This window comes from Calidris pugnax, unplaced genomic scaffold (assembly GCF_001431845.1).
Source record: "Calidris pugnax isolate Ruff unplaced genomic scaffold, ASM143184v1 scaffold24, whole genome shotgun sequence".
NCBI lineage: Eukaryota > Metazoa > Chordata > Aves > Charadriiformes > Scolopacidae > Calidris > Calidris pugnax.
Window position 1 is genome coordinate 15014135 of NW_015090922.1, and position 19058 is coordinate 15033192.

Sequence of the window (19058 nt, forward strand, 5' to 3'; positions counted from 1 at the left end):
TTGATTTCTTGGATCTTGACCTATCTATACATCTGAGCTCCCTAAGAAACTCAAATCGGCAAACACATGCTGTTACATATTAAAAACCTGTAACTTGAGCTTAAAAATACTTGAACCTATCCTAAACACTTTCCTCTTTGTTCAGAAGTGTTTGTCCAAGTGAAGAAAATACTGTGTGATTGAGACTCAGTGTTTTCTGAATGAGTCATTGCCTACCTTGGTATTGCTGAGACCTGTAGGCCAACATAATCTTACATATTTTTTTTCAATCTAAACCCAGCAGGAAAAGCCAGAGATGGTTATCTCACCAAATACCACAACTGTTTATCCCCAGTTTATCAAATCCTCACAACATCTATCAACTAACAGGTAAATTGGTAATTTTTTCTTCCTTCCTTAGTTGTAAGAAAATGCTGGTTTAGTAGGAGTGCAGTTCACAGAATGCTTTTGCAAATATCCCACTCAAACACTGCATTTCTACTTGCAAGAGAAATGACTGTGTAGAAAATGAATTTTTTATCATTTGGTTATTTTGCAATTGTATTGAAGGCAGTTTATTGTAATTCAGTTGTTTTGACTTGTTGGTCCTGGGTCCCTGGAAGCCTGTCACTATGGACCCCATGACAAGAATATAAGAAAAGCAAGCCTTTTATCAGTCAATTTTGCTATATGAGGAGAGTATATCTCCTTTGGAACATATTCAGGGGACTGCAAACCACAAAAAAGAAAATAATTTTAAAAGTATTTAATTTATAGCCTAGATAGATTTGCTGATTTAAAATGTCCTGGTGCTACATTTATGCAGCATGCTATTCAACAATGATATTGTGTTTGATATTGTAAAACTTTGGTGCATCCTCTATAGCAGAAAAACATAGTCGTCTTGGTTGTTTCATCATCAGTCACTTCTGATTTCAAAATCTCTACTGTAAATTTGTAGTAATAGATCTTTCATAGCCTTCAAGCAAAGTAGAGTACAGGAAAACAAACATGAATGTGCAGGTTTCCATATTCGTTGACAATAACTGGAAGCGTTCTCTCTCCTTCCCTTTTTCTCTCTCCCTCCACACCTCTCTCTTGCTCTCTTTTTCTCCCTCTCTCTCCCCCTTGTTCTCATTATGCCGTTATTCTCTTTCTGATGAGTGGTTTTACCTATGATTTTATAACAGTACTCTGCATAAATGATGTTTCCTGCTTTGCAGCAAACATAATATATCCTACATACCAGTAAATAACAAATCCTGGATTTTCTTAAAATTATAAAATAGATTCTAATTTTTCTGTAAACTTTGGTGTATCTAATAAATGCTCCATAATCAGTACAGAGAATGAATTTCATAATCCTCTAAAGTTGTCAAAGAAGGCATTTTAGGATGTCTCAAACCAATGAAAACTGACTCGTCTTCTCTGCTTCAATTCTTATTCTGTGTTCTCTCAAGACTTAAGCACTATTCGCTTTGCAAATGGCTGGCAGGTTTAAGGCCTAATTTGAGCTTTTCATTTCTGGTTTTAGGCTGAAGGTTACTTGTCCCACAGAAAAGCTGATGGAACAGAATGTGAGAGCATTTTTGGTCTAGCTTAGCACAAAGTCAGCCAAATTAGCTCAAGCAATCCATGACTGTTGTTCTCTTTAACTTTGAACTAAGGACCTCTTGCATAACCTCTCTGCCACATTGGTCTTGGGAACAACAATTTCCAGTTGATGTCCTCATGCATTGCTCAGGAGAGTGGTATCTTTTGCAGTCTAAGCTAGAATTAAACAGAGGACAGGTCTCGGAAAAGTGTGTTTGTCTAGCATTTTGGATAGAACAGGGGAAGGTGCCTGGTTGCTTTCAGCTGCCATACTTACTTCAGAGTCTTGTACTGCTCCATGTGGTCTCTTGTGAAAAATCACATGTGCTTTATAATGAACAATTTCTCTGTGTCTAAGAGAATGATGAATAGTTCTGAGTCTAATGAACAGTTTCACTCTAGACAAGTTGACTGAAATTGTCTGGATGATCCTTGTGTACATATCGCAGACCCAGAACGTTCATCTTCTTGAATTTAAATTGTAGAAGGAATCAGGATGAATATAGTTTTTTTCTCCCATCTCTGTCAAGTTTCTTGCAATGATCTTTTGAAGTTAACTACTCTTCCCTCCTTACAGTTCCATAAAGCTGATCTTATTTTGTGTTAGGCTGTTTAAACATATTTTGCACCAGTACATTTCCAGTGTGATATATATGGAAGCAGAAACACTATTTCTGAGTTTTGTGAGGTGGGAGTTGCAGACTTAACATCCCACTGTGCATGAAAATTTACATTTCCTCCTACTTGAGGCAATAACGTTTCAGAGTAAAAGTTTCCAATTTCACAGGCTTTAAGAGTATAAAAAAGTAGAATATTTATTTCCCAGGGATTTCTTTGACCCCAGTTGACACAGGAACTTTACTTACCAGTTCCCATGATTGTGTAGGATGACTCCAAGCTGCAATTGCTCCTCTTGGTTACGTAGTCTGAAGACACAAATGGCTCTTTGTTTCTAATTCACCTAGAAATCAACAATCTCTTTCTCTGCAATGGTATTGCTATCTTCACCCAGCAGAATAACTGGTCACAAAAGCAGAAACTGACATGAATTATACTTGATATAATGTGGTGTAAATAAAACCTGTTTCCAAGGTGGTATTCACTTCACAGGTGTGTTCAATAGATATAAGACCTAAAGCTTAGTGGGCTGTGTGTCAGAAATCTAAGACTGCTGTTGACAGGGTAAGCATGCAGTAAAACCATTCAGACAAACTCCCGAGCATGAATGGATATAAATACAATCTTCAGGATTAGAAGTAATAAATTATTTATCTCTGCATATAAAGGATACAGGTATATTCCATAATCTTTCTTGAGTTTTATTTATGTGTTTGAACAAAAACCTTTGATCACCTTCTAGTGCACAATTCAAGCGGATTATTATTGTTTGACACACCTTAGTCGTGTTACCAGAGAAAATTAAGCCTCGGGAAGGGAACGTGATAGCCTCAAATTGTATTTTATATTAAATCAATTTATAACTAAAATAACAGAGAAGGGAAGCTGGTAATCCTTTTGAGGCTTAAGAAGGATACACACATATAAAAGGCACTTGATTCATGGCCAAAGGTCTCTCTTTCAATTGAAAAAAAAAGGCTGAATTGTTAAGCATTGAAATGAGTCTGTGTTAATAAAAATTTGAACAGTGAACATTTCTGCCTTAGTCAGTATGATTTGAAAGTTTGATCCTACTCCCACTAGAGTAAGAAGGAAAACATTTATTTCAGTGACCACAGAGCTGAAGTGGGGAAAAGGGTGGCATCAGGTTTATCAGTGGGTTTGGCATAAGAAAAAGCATGTCGGCATAGGAAAGGTTATTTGTTGAACAGATTCAAAACACTACCAAATCTGATGCATTTCAAATAGCTGAAACCAGTAGTTTGTATATTGTAGAGGCCTACAGACTTGTTCTCATTAACTTGTTGAGTACATTCAGAAGTTTTCCAGACTATATTTATCTTTGCTTGTGTCTTTCACATGAAGGTTGCAGAAATAGTAAATCTCATCTGATCTGAACACATTACCTAAAATGAAGAACAACTGTGCAAATTGGAGAATGAATGACCCATCTCTGTATTTCAGACAGAAAAGGGTCTAATCAGCAATCCCAGAGTCACATTACAAACAGAAAGGAAGAGGAACTTAAAATAATCATCAAGAAGTTATTTTAGTCAAAAGGAATACTGAATAAAATCCCTCAAACTTGAAAGAGAATAGCCTACCTGTCCATATTGTCTCTACTATAAAGTTGTGGTGCTAACTGCAACTCGAACTCTATGTATGTTTATGTCTCTTAATGTGTTCCTGTCAAGACTGCAAAAAGTCCTGAAATGCATGTTAGGATAAGCACTCCATGCCTGCTCCACTTCAGAATTCAAGCACAGTGTTTTGTTCATCCTCATATAGTCTTCTCCCATATTGGCTTTAATTTAAGAAATTTAACAGATCCTTGTCTGTTCAAGTTACTTCTCTCACTGAATATTTAATTTCAATAGTGTTGAGTTGTTCTTGTATTCCACTTGAATGAAACAAATGTTGGATAGTTACTCAAATCTTCTGAAAAAAATTGTATTTTTTTCCTTCTCTCAGAAGGAATGCATTCCTTTTTAATTCCGTCAGATCTTTCGTAACCTCACTCATTCCCTTTTACTGAATCTCATTTGTCCTGTTCCAATAAGCTCCACAATATCTACTATCTCAGACTCCTTGGCTCTCCAGCTTCTTCTTCAAAATCTTTCTGATAATTCAGATTCCCTTGGAAATATTTTCAGATAACTCTTCATGTTCTACGATGACTTGGAGCATCGGATTTTTTAACATTTATTGTCCTGGATTGCTTTTTTACTTTACTCCCTATATTAATGCTATATGAAACAAGGGAAATCTTTACATATTTTGCAGCATTTTTTGTGATAATAATTTTTCTTTCCTGCCAATTTTCCTCAGTTTTACGTGACGATAAAATATAATCTGGGAATAACATCAATGATCAATGTCATTTCGAAGGTTTTCACATTCTGTTGGTAACAATTTAACTTGAGCAATTTATCTATGAATTTGCAGCCAAATTTCATTTTGTAACTAAATACTAAAATGCTCAGATATTAAGTAGCTTGAATCTTGCCTACCTTTACGCAGAACATCTGTTCCCCACATGTCCAAGGCTCAGATGACTGGACAACTGCAGCTGAGGGGTTTTTAACATTACAATTTTACACCTTCCATTTTAATCTACCTGATTGTCCACTTTTTTTCAGCTGTTGAATCAAACATTTATACCATGACATCCATCATCTCTCTGGCTCGTCTACCTTATGTGCTTGATGGAGCTGGTCAGTCCATGGGACAGTTGTCTCTGGCCCTTGAGCTCCTACAGCAAGTGAGACACTCCCACAATACAGTGTACATCTCTGTAGCTGCTGCCCCATGCGTAACTGACGCATATACCCCCAATAGATGACCCCTCAAAAAATGCAAGTTTTCAACTCAGTGAAACTTCAGGTACTAGGTTAAAAAAGAACTGAGACATATGAAGTTGACAGACTGTCTGTAATCTCCAGAAAAAGTAGGAATTTTACTGAAGCCATCAGGAGACTGTGCTTAGGGACTTCTTAAATTCAACTCAAGGAAAAATCAGATAGATTCAGAAGGAAAATAGGAATTACACATTGTCAAAAGAAACTGATTGATGTTAGAACATAGGAGGCAGGCAAAGAGACAGGACTTCTGCACTTTGTACGTCCATCCAAATCCAAAACCGTGATCCAGGAGTGCGTTTTTATACATTACAGAAATGTTGGTTGGAAGGCACCTTTAGAGATCTCTGGACTAGCTTCTTTCTTATACGGCTATGATCACTCACTCAGTTCAAATACAGTTTTATCTGGCTTTGTTGAGCATCCTGAGATGTCCAGTCCTTCAGGCTTAACACGGAGACACCCCCGTGCTGTCATAATGATTTTCCATTAAATTTAGAGCAGTACTAGCAACATTTTTTATCTTTTCTTATCACTGGAACAGCATCTAACACTCAGATGAAGGAGGAGAGTCCTGGCTTCTGAGAACAGGCTAGGAGCAAGTTCTATCTGAGTGTACAAACCACTGCACAGCAAAATTACACCCTTTCACCCCATTATGATTTAATATCAGTATCTTGCAATGCCATAGAAACATTTACAGTATGAAGGATGCAAATTATCCCCATACAGGTCATCCCTGGCCTAAGGATTAGAGAAATCTCTGGGATATGTAAACCATGGATTTGAATTCTGCCAAACTGAAGGACTCATTTGTTAGATTAGTACTGTAATTGTTAACCTCTTATATGGAAGCAGCATTTTGAATCATTACAGAAAATAGTTATAAACTTCCTTATAAATGTCTTTAACTTGCAGGAGAAGAGTCTGCATCCCATAGACAAAATGTCTTGCTGTAACTCCACAGGCAGAGACTGGGAATTTAAGGTCCATCTCTGAGCACAATAATGTTAATTTCCTGATTCTGGGCATCACCTTATTCAGTCTAAGGGTTTTTTTTACTATCACCTTCTGCAGTTGCCTGGTTCTTCCAGAGCACTCTAAGTCAAGTTTTGACTTATTGTCATCCTGGGTCTAGGAATGTACTTGAAAGTGAGATCCCTAGAGGTCACCTGTAGTGTCTAGTTTTTTTAACAGATCTGGATCTAAGACCCCTTTAGAATGGGGATTTAAAAATTTTGGAGAATAATTATTGTTTAAATTCAATGGAAAAAAATTAATTCAAACATATAAATTACTTCAGCTAACTCATAATATTTATAAAATTATTCATTCTGTTCACGGCAAATAAAAAGCAAAGCAGCTTATTTCAGTGAAAAGAAAACAATGAAAAAGGATCACATTAAGTTACATTACCTTACATTTGTTGCAGGCTAAGAACAGCCATGGATGGTTGCTATGGTTCAGTTGATGTGTAGTGATTTATTAAACCGTGGTTACATGACTTGGATGCCTAGGTATCTCAGGACACAGACACAGAGTCCTTTTAGAAAATTGAATTTAAGATCCAAATCACTTAGTTTTTAAGAACTGCCAAATCAATGGAAAAAATGTTCAGGAAATCCTAAAGCAGAAAGATGATGTGAAATTCCCAGATATTGTTAAACCACATAGTAGGTAATAACATCACACATCCTTTCTAGCTCTTGTAATATGTAGGTGTAATAAAGTACTGAATATTATTAACATTAAATATGATATTGCTTTAGTTGAATTAGGCTGAGTCTTGAGGTCATTTTAATCCATTTAGGCAGGTGCAAATGCTATGGGACTTGAGGAGTTAAAGAGAAACAGTCAGGAAACCTGGAGCTGTTCATTTGGAAATGACTTACACTCTTGGGCACAATATCTTCTGCAAAACTGAACCTGGCACAGTGTAATACAGTAAAATTTTAGTAATAAATTTCTTTCCTTTTTTGAGATCTCTGCCAGAAAAATCAATTCATCAGCCAACAATGAACAAATTACTGCAGTTAGGAAAGCAAGAACTTGCCAATCCTGCCATCTACTGGAAAAATCCTAAAACTGAGTAATTCAGTGTTTCCACTCTCTCTAAGATTGGCATCTGATCCAGCAGCATACACAACCCCTGAGGAAAGGCGAGAGTCCCTGGACATCCTGTGGCAGAAATCTGCCTTCCTAGCAGAGAGCTTCCTTGATAACAGTATCTGCCGGGACAAGAATGCACAACAGATGTTTGCAATATTTCTGGTTATCATCAACAAGCCACATCCCAAAGTCCTCACTGAGTTTTTATCCAGTCTCCCACTGATTTCAGTAATAATTTTACTTGACTAAAGAAAGAGTGGAAAATGAGCTAAGGGCTCACTTGGCTAATAGTCAGTATGTGAACTAAATATACCATTACAAACTGTACATCAGATACATCAAAGTGTTTTACAAGCCCTGCTTAGAAGGCAAATACTAAAAGTATAATCTTTATGAGTTTGTTTGTCATTCTTTCATAGCCACGTTCTCTACATAAGCCTAATCATCACTTGGATTAAACTGAAAATCCTCTTCCAGTAAACAAGTGCTTTATATAGATAAAAAAACCCCTCTTGAAAAACAGCTTATTTGTAGTTACTTAGCATGTATTAATATTCCCTCCACAAGGGCTATATTCTTTCCTTCATTTCTGCTCCTATTCCAGTTTTTCAGAGACCACAAGAATCAGCCCTGATGAAGATCCAGCTGGGAAAAACAATTCAACCAGTTCTAGTAATCCTACTTTAAAAACAAGGTAAGAAGCGTATATGGGCTATTCAGAGAAGAAAGCAAAACAGTAAGTAATATAATACTTAGATAACCCTCTATCAGGCACTTCAACAACAGTCTCCTTGAAAAACAAAAATAAATCTGAAAATGCAGATTTTCCTCCAGATTCCAAAACAACACCAAAGCTGACCCATAGCTTTTCACCAAGTAGCTGCATTATCAATATTAAAGAGGTGGTTCCTTGTTTGGCCTGTGGCTTTTTTCCCTATGAGCTTATGAATCCTCACAGCTGTGCCTTCTTAGCAAGAGAAAGGGACCCTGAAAGAGTAAATAAAAGCATTTAAAAGGAAGAGAGATCAGAGTATGTAAGTATTGCAGAATGCAGGAACCACGCAGAGTTTTTTTCAGTCCCATGATTTTATCCATAAAATACATTGAGTCCCCCTCCTACAAATTACTCTGGTAAAATAAAATGCCATGGACAGCCTGGGTGTGTCAGCCTTGGCAAAGGTTACATGTCATGTTTTCTCAAAAGAGGTACTGCTTTATGAAAATTAGCTTAGCACATTAATGGAAACTACTTTTCTTTTTTTTTTGACAGCTTCTCTATTTTTTCTAATGTGCTCATTTCCGTCTTCTTTTCCCCTACCAAAACATCATGCCAAGTTCATATACTTCCAGAAGCTACATTCTTATTGTGCTCAACAGTGCTGGCTATTAAGGTCCTTAGGAAAATATGGTTAAGTTACTGTTTTTCCTACTGCATTAGGAAGAACAAATCAGAAGGGTTTTTTTCATTTTCCAAAGCAATCCATTTCTGGAACAGAGAAAAATAACAGAAAATTTCATCCCCCAAAACCTATGTTTTAAATTGCATTTGTGCATAAGAAAAAGAGAAGCTAAAATGGAATTTAAACATTACCTTCTCAAATATATTGTGTATTTTTTATTTTATGTTGATACTAATCAAATGAAAATCAATTAAGCAAATAGTCCTTTATTAGTGTTCTGAAATGACCTTGTAAATTACATAAATAGAGAAATTTTATTAAGTTCATAGCCATTTCTGGAATTTTTTCCAGAATTTCTGTTTGCTAATTCAGAAACGGGGGACTTAATTAGTAGCACAAAAAAAAGGTATCAGACTTCCGTTTTATGCAGGCACAATTACATTCTACTGCAATAGACAGTAAGGAACAGCGGAAATAAGTACAATTACAGAGGTAGGATATGTAAAAAAAAGTTTCTCCTTTTAGTTCCACTTTTCCTTCCACATTGTAATTTATATCACTATATTTCTCATTCATCGTTAGTGTTTGATCTTTAAACAAGGCTAAAGACACGGAGCCAAATTTCTAGCTGATTAGAATAGCTTCATTGTACTACATCGTTTTATACCACTAGAGGGTCTGACAAAAGCAGAGATAAGTCAATGATTTAACTGCACAGATACAAGATCTCAGCTGGGACTGGAGCCTCAGCAGCAGAAATGAGCTGCCCCTGTCAGCAGATGTCGTGAATGTCATGTGATTATTTACTTCTGGGTATGTATGAAAACTTAATTCCCTTACAGTAGGCAAAAATACTATTGATCTGTTGAAATAAACAGCAGCATTTTTTTCCTGAAGTAAACAAACACATGGCATAGACACATCAATCATTTCTTTGGCAAACTCACTATATTAGTCTTTTCCGCTCAGCAGTAAGTCTTTGACTCAGCAGTAAAATATTTTTAAACCTTTGTGAGAGATTTGATAGCTCATAAGCATGTGGCCCTACCAAACTAAAAAGATATTAGCTACTCTTAATAATTTACATAAGAGCAGTAAGAAGCCCTGGCCTTGGCTCTTCTCTGAACTGTGCCATCTCTAACAATGTATCTGGAGAAGAAAGTCCTCCATGCAGAAAAAAGAGAGGAGATAATGGAACAGAAAAATAACCTTCTCACTCAGTTGTGTCCACAAGTATACTTTCTTATTTCAGGACCCCACCAAGTTCAAGTACATCTGTTCCTCTGACTGGAGACAGCCAGGCTGATGCTGACATCCTAGCTTTCATTAAAGCAAGACAGAACATCCTGCAAAAGAAAGGTAAATCCTGCCAAAAAATAGGAAACCAAACCAAAATCTTCAGTACGGCATTTTAAAGCCAAAATAGCTTTAGTCCACATTTATATTGACGTGAGTGAGAACTGATTCTGGCTTAAATTATATTACATGTTCTTAGCTGTTCTAAACACTTGAGGTTCTTCATGTGTATTTATTTTAGTAGCTCAATGCTATAGTGTAAAAATATGAAGGCTTTCCGTTTTTCTCAGCCACCATCAGTGAATTTTCTGGGGCAGGCATGGAGCCTGCACAGTGTATTTCTTTACACTTAAGTGAATGCGTTTGAATGTGGTTTCTGGGTTATGAAAATACTTCCAAAATTTTCTGTATGCATTTTCTTTAAATTGGCCTGGTTTTTAGTTAATACAATTTTAGCTGTAACAATTTACGTGAAATAAAGGTTACGCAAATGATTCCTCATGAGGCAGACTGGCCCGCTGGGTCTAGCAGAGTATGCCCTTAAGAAGTATTTCACTATATCAAGGTCTAGTGAAACTTTCTATGGGTATTTGTCACCAAATCAGGTACTGAGAGCAATCATAGGCAGGCAATAAAGTTCACTCTATAGTATAGATAAGTAAAATTGGCAGGAAGCAGAAAGCAATAAATACACAATGGTGGCACTGCGAGGCAGCCTAAAAGTAATTCATCATGATAAAGAAAAATGACCTATGATTTTCTTTTCTTTTTTTTTTTTCTGGAATAATAGTTTTTAGTGGCAGTAACCAGTTAGACAGAAGATGAAAGCGGTAGTGGTTACTGAAGCAATAACTTTCCATCAGCACTTGAGTGCTGATGACAGCATTATTCAGCAAGCTATCAGCACCTGGCAGATGGTGTTAGCACTGTCACAAAGTGGGGTTTTGGTATCACACTTCTTATCAGAAAACTGTCAGGTAAACACACAGTGGCTGAAAAAACAGCCTCCCTACACTCATCCAAAGCAAACACTTAACACGCTTAGGCTTTGGGATCCCTTTTGTCTTTATTTAGAAAAGCTGTTGTCAGGTTTCTTCTGCAAATGAAATTAAGTTGAATTTATAGGCAGCTCACCAGAAGCAGGTTAGAGATAAGTGTCTTAGAACAAACATTTCAAGCCTTTAGAGGGGTCAAATCTGACTCATTCTGTGAAGTACAGTGATCTAACTAACAAGAGCACATCTTGTCCTGTGATCACCTCCTAAATCATACCATATCAGGAATGTCTGTCTCAAATGCCTTTTCCATCCTGAGTGTTTTTCAGCCACAGGCTATTACTTAGCGTCATCCATCAGTTTCAGAAGGCGCTAGGCATTATGAACATTGACGACTAATAGACCCCAAGTTATAAAAGGTATTCTTGCAGAACAAAGGACGGTCAACACTTTTAAAATTGTTCTGAAGCTCAGTTAGACAAGATGAGCTACCTGCTGCCCGAAGTAGCTGATAAGGAACGGAGTAACATTTGGTCATCCTGGCGGTGCAGGGCTGGATGACACAACCAATAACTAAGCATAGCCAGGGGAACACAAAGTAAAGAGGCTTCGTAAGTATGAGCAGCATATTACAAACCTGTAGGGACCCGACGTGTCGTAGATAAGAGACAGCTCGGCAGCAAGTTGTGGGAAGGATTTGGAGTCAACCTGGCAGATAACAGAAGGCTTTTTTTCTTCACTGCTTGTGAGGAAATGTAAACCCTCCCAGATTTGAAGGATAAAGCCACTAATAGCAGAAACTGTTAATCAAAAAAAGTTTGTAAATTCTAATTTAGCAAGATGAAGGAGAGTAAAATCTATGGATTTTACTAGTAAGGAAGGAACTAGTAAGGAAGTACTTTATGCTTCAACACCACAGTGAAACCTGAGGACATTTATGAGGTGCAGTGGTAGCCTTTCTAACTGGGAGAGGAAAATGGGCTGAGACTCCACTATTCCCATACCTGTGATACGTGTTCCCTTTTCCCATGAGCACATTGCTTCACTCTTACCTGACTTGTTTCTAGACTAAAGGAGATGAGAGGCACAGTAGCTGCTGTAGTATTTGTGCATTGTTGGCTATATAGTTTCCAGTAACAGTTGTATCCAAAGCAAAGGAGAACTGGAGGGGTTTCTTTTAGGAGGTGGGGATGGGGACTTGGCTTTGTTGATAAAAACAAACTATCAGAAGTAAAGTAGAGTTTAGCAGAGAGGAAGAGTAGAAGGGGACTGAATACTTTGGGGGAAAAAGTGATGTGTTATCAGGGTCACACAGAACTTTTCCTCAATAAATTTTGAACACATACAAAATAATTTATAGAGAAAATATTTGCCCAGAGCCACTAATGCGAGTCAGACAGCTTCATATAGAAGCTAAGTTTGCTGAGTCCTGTTCCAGTGCTGTGTTGTCTCCTTCCCAAACTTTCTTCAACTGAGATGTTCAATAAGCATTTCTGTATTTGCACGTGAATGTATTCACTCCCAGCATGACTGTTACACACAGAGTGTCCTGCAGGAAACAACATGAGAAAGTGTGGCCAAACCAAAGTCTGCTAGGTCTAAAAAATGTCAACATACTTACTGCTCTTTCCTTTATTGATCCTGACCCTTTCAAACTGTTATATCAGTATCTTAGAAGCAAACCGAGGGCCCCACTTTACATTAGCAGGGTGGGGATGGAGGGAGGGAGGGAAGGGGGGAAGGAAGGGGAAGATGAATGTGTGCAGAAGCCAACAGAGTGGAAAATGTGTTTTATAAACAGAAAGCATGGGAATGCTCAATATCCTTAGTGACAGTAATGCAGGGTCGGGGGGGTGGGGAATGAGAGGTCTCAGGGAAGGCCTCAAGGTTTGTAGGTCGCTATCATTTGCTCTCTAAACAGAGGAATTAAAGCAGGTACATTGACAGGGGCTTGCTGGGGTTGTTAAAGCATTGGAAAGCTTTTTACAAAGGGCTACTCTGCAAACATATGCTTTTATTGCCTTGTTCAGTCTTCAGTAGAAAAATGAAAATGCGGAAGAGAAGATGCGTGATGTTTTTATCTTAAAAGTTTTGAATTAAATTTTTTTTTTCTTCTTTCTTTTGTTTTATGTTTCTGAAGTTCATTTTAAAACTGACAGCACAACCTGAAATATAGTCTAATATATTCTTTATGTTCTTTCAGGCTTGGGGAACAAATAACATTCCTGTTGAAGTCCACTATTTCCTTTTAGAAATAAAGACCTTTATTCTTTGCTCTCCTCTTCTGTTCAGAAACAGGTACAAATAACTACCTTAGATGTACAGATTTAATTGTTACAGATACAGAAGTTATTTGTCTTTGACAACAAAATCAGTTTCTCCAGGGAATGATATTTCAATATTTGCACTTGGTATCTTCAGCTCGCATTAAGATTAAACAAAACTAAAATAACTAATCAGGAGTTTGCCAAATATGTTTGTTTATTGTGAATACATTGTATGTTTTCTAAAAGTTAAAATTATCTAATGTATTAATGCTCTTCTACATCTTTAATCCAGGGAACACTTATTACTACTGATGGTAATTTTATTTGCATGGATTTGCATCAGGCTTTATTAATTACATCTAGCTGGCATCCAGAGATGTCTGTGCAAAAATAGTTATTTGAGTTACAAAAGTCTATAAAGTTACATTTGAGACCTTTTGCTGATTTTTAATTTTTTCACCAAGAAGTAGTAGGTTTTGTATCAGATTATTAGAATAATGAGATTTAATTGTAATATGAAAATAATTTTTTAGTAGAAAGTAATTAAGTCTAAATTTCCCAACTGTTTTTTTTCATTTGAATACATTAAATGTTGTACAAAATATGCAACCACCCGGAATATACAAATTTCAGAAGAAACAATGACACTTGATAGGTGTAAAGTAAAACAGGACAAATAGTTGTAAAATACAAATAAGATGTGAAAATTTAAATGCAGTTTTATATTATATACAACATAAGTTCACTATTGACTCAGTACTAATTTATAGTATAATATCCAGTTATGCAATGACTTTTTTGGACTAAAACAAATCAGAAAATGCAATGTAAAATACAGTCTATTTCTCTGAGATATACAGACTTCCAGGTTGAAGACATCATTTTTCATGCTAGTGATAAGCTTATAGTAATGCATTTAAAAAGGTTTGGGTTGTTTGCATAAAAGAAAAGCAATATATCGGCAGAAATCACACTTCATTGTCAAGAATGTGTATTTCCTTAAGCTGCTGATACTTAATTCTGTGGCAAATTCATAATTATTCCAAAGTACTTGGAGAATTGGTATGTTCAAACCTACAGAAGGTATTTATTTAACAAATTAACAACTAAGATGCAATCAAGAAGTATTAGTTATACCTTTTTCTACATTTTAATTTTCTGTAAAAGTTAGCACAGCTACCACATAAATTGGTAAGCTTTATGCAGAATTTAGGATGTACAGGGTGAGATATAAGTCAGATTTACTGTTGCTTTGGGAAGAGAGAGTTCAAGGATTTGATCAGAGATGGGAAAATCCACAGGTCTTCCCCCTTTTGTATGTCTGCTTTGTTGGAGATTATATTAAAATGTCCTTCTTCTGCTAGAATCTTTTTCTGTCTGTATTTATTTTTCTTCTTCTTACTCTGCTATATATGAACACTGTATTAAATGTATGCTGAATTAGTGTCTATACAGCTTTGTTGAGGAGAGCAGGGCCACCACCTTGCCTCCATCCATCCAGAGAAGAAGCAAAGGTTCCAAACCATTTGTGGGTGAAACAGCCATCTTTTTTAGTTTTCAGTAAAATCCCCTTTATAGTGAATTCATTTGAAGGTGGCCAAAAGAGAAATACTGGTACGACAGCTCATTTCTTTTGACATTGAAGCAGTTCCAATAGCTTTCATTAACTGGTAAAGAGAAGGATCTCAGTGCTGTCCTGGTGTGATCTATGTGACACTGCTACTATTTGACGAATACATATTAATTGTTTTAATCTCAGTTTGCCACATATCTAACTCACAAAGAGAAAAGATTACTTGCTGTCCTATTTCAAAACTCTGTAGTCTTTCCTTACAATGTTGTAAAATTGGTGTGAAATTCAATCACTATCAGCAAAGTAATACCTGACTGGCAGAATGGTCTGAGATTAAGAATATACCAAATGCATAAGAAGAGCTTGGACATAAGTGCATCCAATAATAGAAAACGATATAAATATATAAAACCATATAAATAAATATAAAGCCTTTCTTGCTGCTTCTGGAAATTTTCATATCATGTGGACAGAAAATCTTCTCATTTAGTACATAATAGTCTTAAGAAGTAAAGCATACACTTTTTAAAAAAAATTGCCTCCACTCTTCAAAGTTTGCGTCTTGGGTTTGTAGAAAAATTCGGGTTGGAAAGACCTCAGTAGGTCTTTAATGCCACCTCTTTCTCAAAGCAGCATCGTCTATGAGACCAAACTAAGCTGCTGAGGGCTTTGTTCAGTCTATCTTGAAACCCGGCAAAGATGGAGACTGCATAACCTTTCTAAGCAATCTGTTCCAGTGCTTGACTGTCCTCATCATGAAAAAGTTTTTCCTTATGTCGAGCCTGAACTCTTATTTTTTGCCCATTGTCTCTCTTCTTCTCACATGCCCCTCTGTCAAAAGCCTCCTCCATATTCTTGATGGCCTTCTCACAGGTGTTGGAAGGCCACTGGGTTTTTTCTCTAAGTCTTCTTGTCTTCATAAAAGCATTTATTGCTTCAAGAAAGTTTGTCTGGCCACAGATTAACAAAGTTATGTATTTCGATAAAATATCTTCATATAATTTCTAGATTAATTTGAAATAACCCAAGCATTCACCACACTGCAGACACAATCAGAGGCCTGCATTTATAATGGTCTTGACTACTGCCTAAGCCATCTGTAAAACACTATTGCTAAGCATAGAGATTCTCATGCATATCTGACTCCTATCTATTCACAATAATATCTAGCTGTTGGTTTCTTAAATGTTTATATGGTAAATACAATTTATTTATTTCCTCCAACCAGAATAAATCCAAATATCTTTTCTGTCGAGATTTCTTGGGGAAATAGCTCCACAGTGCTAGATACCATACAGATATTTCCAGGATTAATTTATGCCAGACGTTGTGGATCATCTCATCTCTTCTTTCAAGGCATTTCCAAACCTTCTATATAGTTTATTTCAGTAGAAGATAGACTTCTGCTGGTCTCCTAAAGAAACAGAGCTTCTGGGAAGGTCAGTATATAACCCAAAGGGTCTGTTCTATTTATGCTTGCCTATCTGCCAAGGACCTCTACACAATCTGGAACCACACTAGTGAAACCCTTGAGCTCACCAACTTTTGGCTTGGGCTTTTTCATCGCTTCCTGACCACTGCAGGTTTCCAGAGAGCTCCAAAGAAAAAACGATAAAACTTTATTTTGAGTTTCTCTTGCTTGGAAGATGGACATGCCTAATTCAATCTCCTTTTTTCACTCCTGCGTTTTATTATGAAAAAGGCTTTGAAGTGACAATGTTCACACATGTAACAGTGTAAGTATATATTGTAATAGCTTTCCAGCAAAAGATTTTATTGTTCTTATCTGGTTTAATCAATCATAGGATGCAAATGTTTTTTGTCAATAGTATAACTGAGAGCCCTTCAATGTAATAAAATGTTAAGATCTTTTAAATGTTGCCTGTACCAAATACCCAGCTGGTGAATATGGGTGCCAACAAGACGAAAATCTGAGAATGCCTAGTTACATAGAATATGTTTGGTAGCTGTGTTTGTCATTTCAAAGTCCATTTTAAATAACAACAACAATTGAACTTCGGGTTTTAGATGATTTCATATGAATCACTTTTATTGTTGTTTAAATCAATGTTAAATGATTTTTTTCTGATATTTTTTCTGTTTCACTTCCTGCAATGTTCGCTTTGAAACCTCACTAATAAGGCAAGCAATGTAAACTAGATATTTATAATAGTTACTATCCATGCCATGCCTTGATCTGACACCACCCCAATAAAATTGAAGACTTTCAACTAAAACCTCATTTTCCCTTTCCTTGAGAGAAATCTCAGGGCCTACACCTGAGATTTTTTGAAGATTATCTTCTGTTCATTTTTGGGGGCAGATGATGTCTTCATTTGACACAAATGGTGAACTAAACAAATATTTGTGGGCTAGCAGTGGGTTTACCCAAATGCATTTATGCAGTTAAAAAACAGAAACAACAAGTTCTACCACCAAAACACTAATTACATTACTCAAGGAAACTTTTTTTTTTTTTTAATAGAAGCTGTGTGAGAAAAATACTACTGAAATCTTGGAACTCTTTCTACCTTTTATCTGAAAACACTTCATGTTTTCACCTATGTGAGTGTAAATCAGGAAGTCAAAATGATTGGTTTAAATTTGGAGTGAGAACAAAATTAGAACTAGAAAATTGCCAGATGGCAGTGTCATGCCTGAAGAAATACAATGTTACTGTTACTTATATTTAACTTGGTTCTAAAATAATTTCCTTAACTCTTCTTTGAAGTGCAGGGTTTAAAAGTCATTCAAGGAGCGAAGCAAATTAAAAATAAATCAGTATTTCCACGTACAAACTATTCAGGTTGAAATGCATACCCTGTGGAAGAATGGGTCCCTGGATCTTTGCATCCAGTTTGTCATCTAGTTCTGTACAGAGACATTTCTTCCAGAGAATCTAGTCTAAAAATCTTCACTTCATCAGAAGTTTGAGGATGACAGGATCAGCCAAGGTATCTTCCAACCATTTAATTACTTATTTTAGAAACAGCTTATTTGTGTCTGTGTAAATTATATTCTTACTGATCACTATGGTATTTTTTCTGGCTTTTGAAATACAGAGTCAGGAAACCATGTCAGTTATTTTTGGCCTATCTTTTGTTTAGCATCTGTCCGTATTTAAGAATTGTTAGGGACTGTAACAACAGCAATGGGAGAACCCTGAATCCTTTGATTTGCTCCAGGTAATATACATGAAGTGATTCGTTATCTTGACAGTAGACCAGGATGTTGTTTTGGTATCTGTCCTTTCCAGAGTGGCTCAAATTTTCTCTGTGAAAAGCTGGATCCTATTGCATCAGTCACATATTACAACAGCATTGAGGGAGGAAAATATGATAACTGAAGGAGTAATCATGGAGCTCATGTTCAGCTCTGGATTTAAAATATGTTTTGTGGGAATTCATTCCTTAGATTTGAGATCAAATACACTCTTGTGTTTAACATTGGCAGAGAGCACTGGAACAGCAGAACCTCCAAGTAATAGTGAACTTTCAAGTTCAGCTACTCTCTACTAATAAGTTTTTTGCTTTTAGCATTTTTTATTTCTAATGTTTGTGATCTCAGGTTTTGTTTATTTTTTAATCAGAAGAACATTAAAAGAGCAACAAGAGAAGTTAGATTAGACAGTGTGCTTTGTCATCCCATCATCAAAAGGATCTGCTAGTATCGTTATTTTGCCATACTGTACTATTATGCCTTTTTACCTGGAAGCCAAATTTCATTTCCAATGTGGTAAGCCATGCTGAGCTCCCTCTTCCAGATTCAGGACTCACTTAGAAATCTTAAGGCGTCAGTTTACTTCCAAATGGCATACATTGGAAGTAGGGACTCAACGTATTTGAGTTTCTTTGTTCCTGTGGCAAGACCTAACTTCTGGGCTACTGCACAGAATCTTGTTTTGTTTTATTCCTATGTTGCAACCTGACAGTAGGGTAAAAAAAAAAAAAAACCAACCACCTTTGCAGACAGAAGATTTATGATATCTGTAACTTGAAATCTATAGGTACATATTTCTATAGCTTTTCCATGGGAGTAAATATGGCAGCATCTTACAACTTACAGGCTGGGTTTTTTTCACGTTTTCAGAGCACACTACTTTGCTCACCTGTATGGAATTGTGCATGTTTATGAATATACTTTCTTAAACATGTACTTCATGATTTTGCACTTGCATTTATCTGTGAGTCATTCACCTATGAAGTGGTTCATCTCTAACTGCATGGTTACTCTGCAGTTTCTTGTGCACATACAATTGATTTTTTTTTATTTTTTGCATCATTTCACAAGGTATGGAACAGCAACCTGCACCTTTTAATTATGGAAATCAGATGCAAGAGAGAAGTTCTGGTTAGGTACTCTGAAAGTAA

General features: G+C 36.4%; 1 protein-coding gene across 3 annotated transcripts in view; it reads left to right on the forward strand.

Moving 5' to 3' along the window:
* KIF6 (kinesin family member 6) overlaps nucleotides 1–15951 on the forward strand; it is a 158942-nt gene extending 142991 nt beyond the window's left edge. The window contains exons 19-23 of one of the 3 annotated variants that reach the window (XR_001412954.1): nucleotides 281–369; nucleotides 7762–7851; nucleotides 9810–9916; nucleotides 13052–13146; nucleotides 15917–15951. Coding sequence is in view for 2 of the 3 variants with exons in the window: in XM_014950568.1 (XP_014806054.1) it covers nucleotides 281–369; nucleotides 7762–7851; nucleotides 9810–9916; nucleotides 13052–13068 (303 nt within the window). In the remaining variant the exon portion in view is untranslated. Of the gene's footprint in view, nucleotides 1–280; nucleotides 370–7761; nucleotides 7852–9809; nucleotides 9917–13051; nucleotides 14517–15916 lie in introns of those variants that run through there. The other 2 variants (XM_014950568.1, XM_014950569.1) reach the window with 2 other exon arrangements.
* Nucleotides 15952–19058: the final 3107 nt, after the last annotated feature.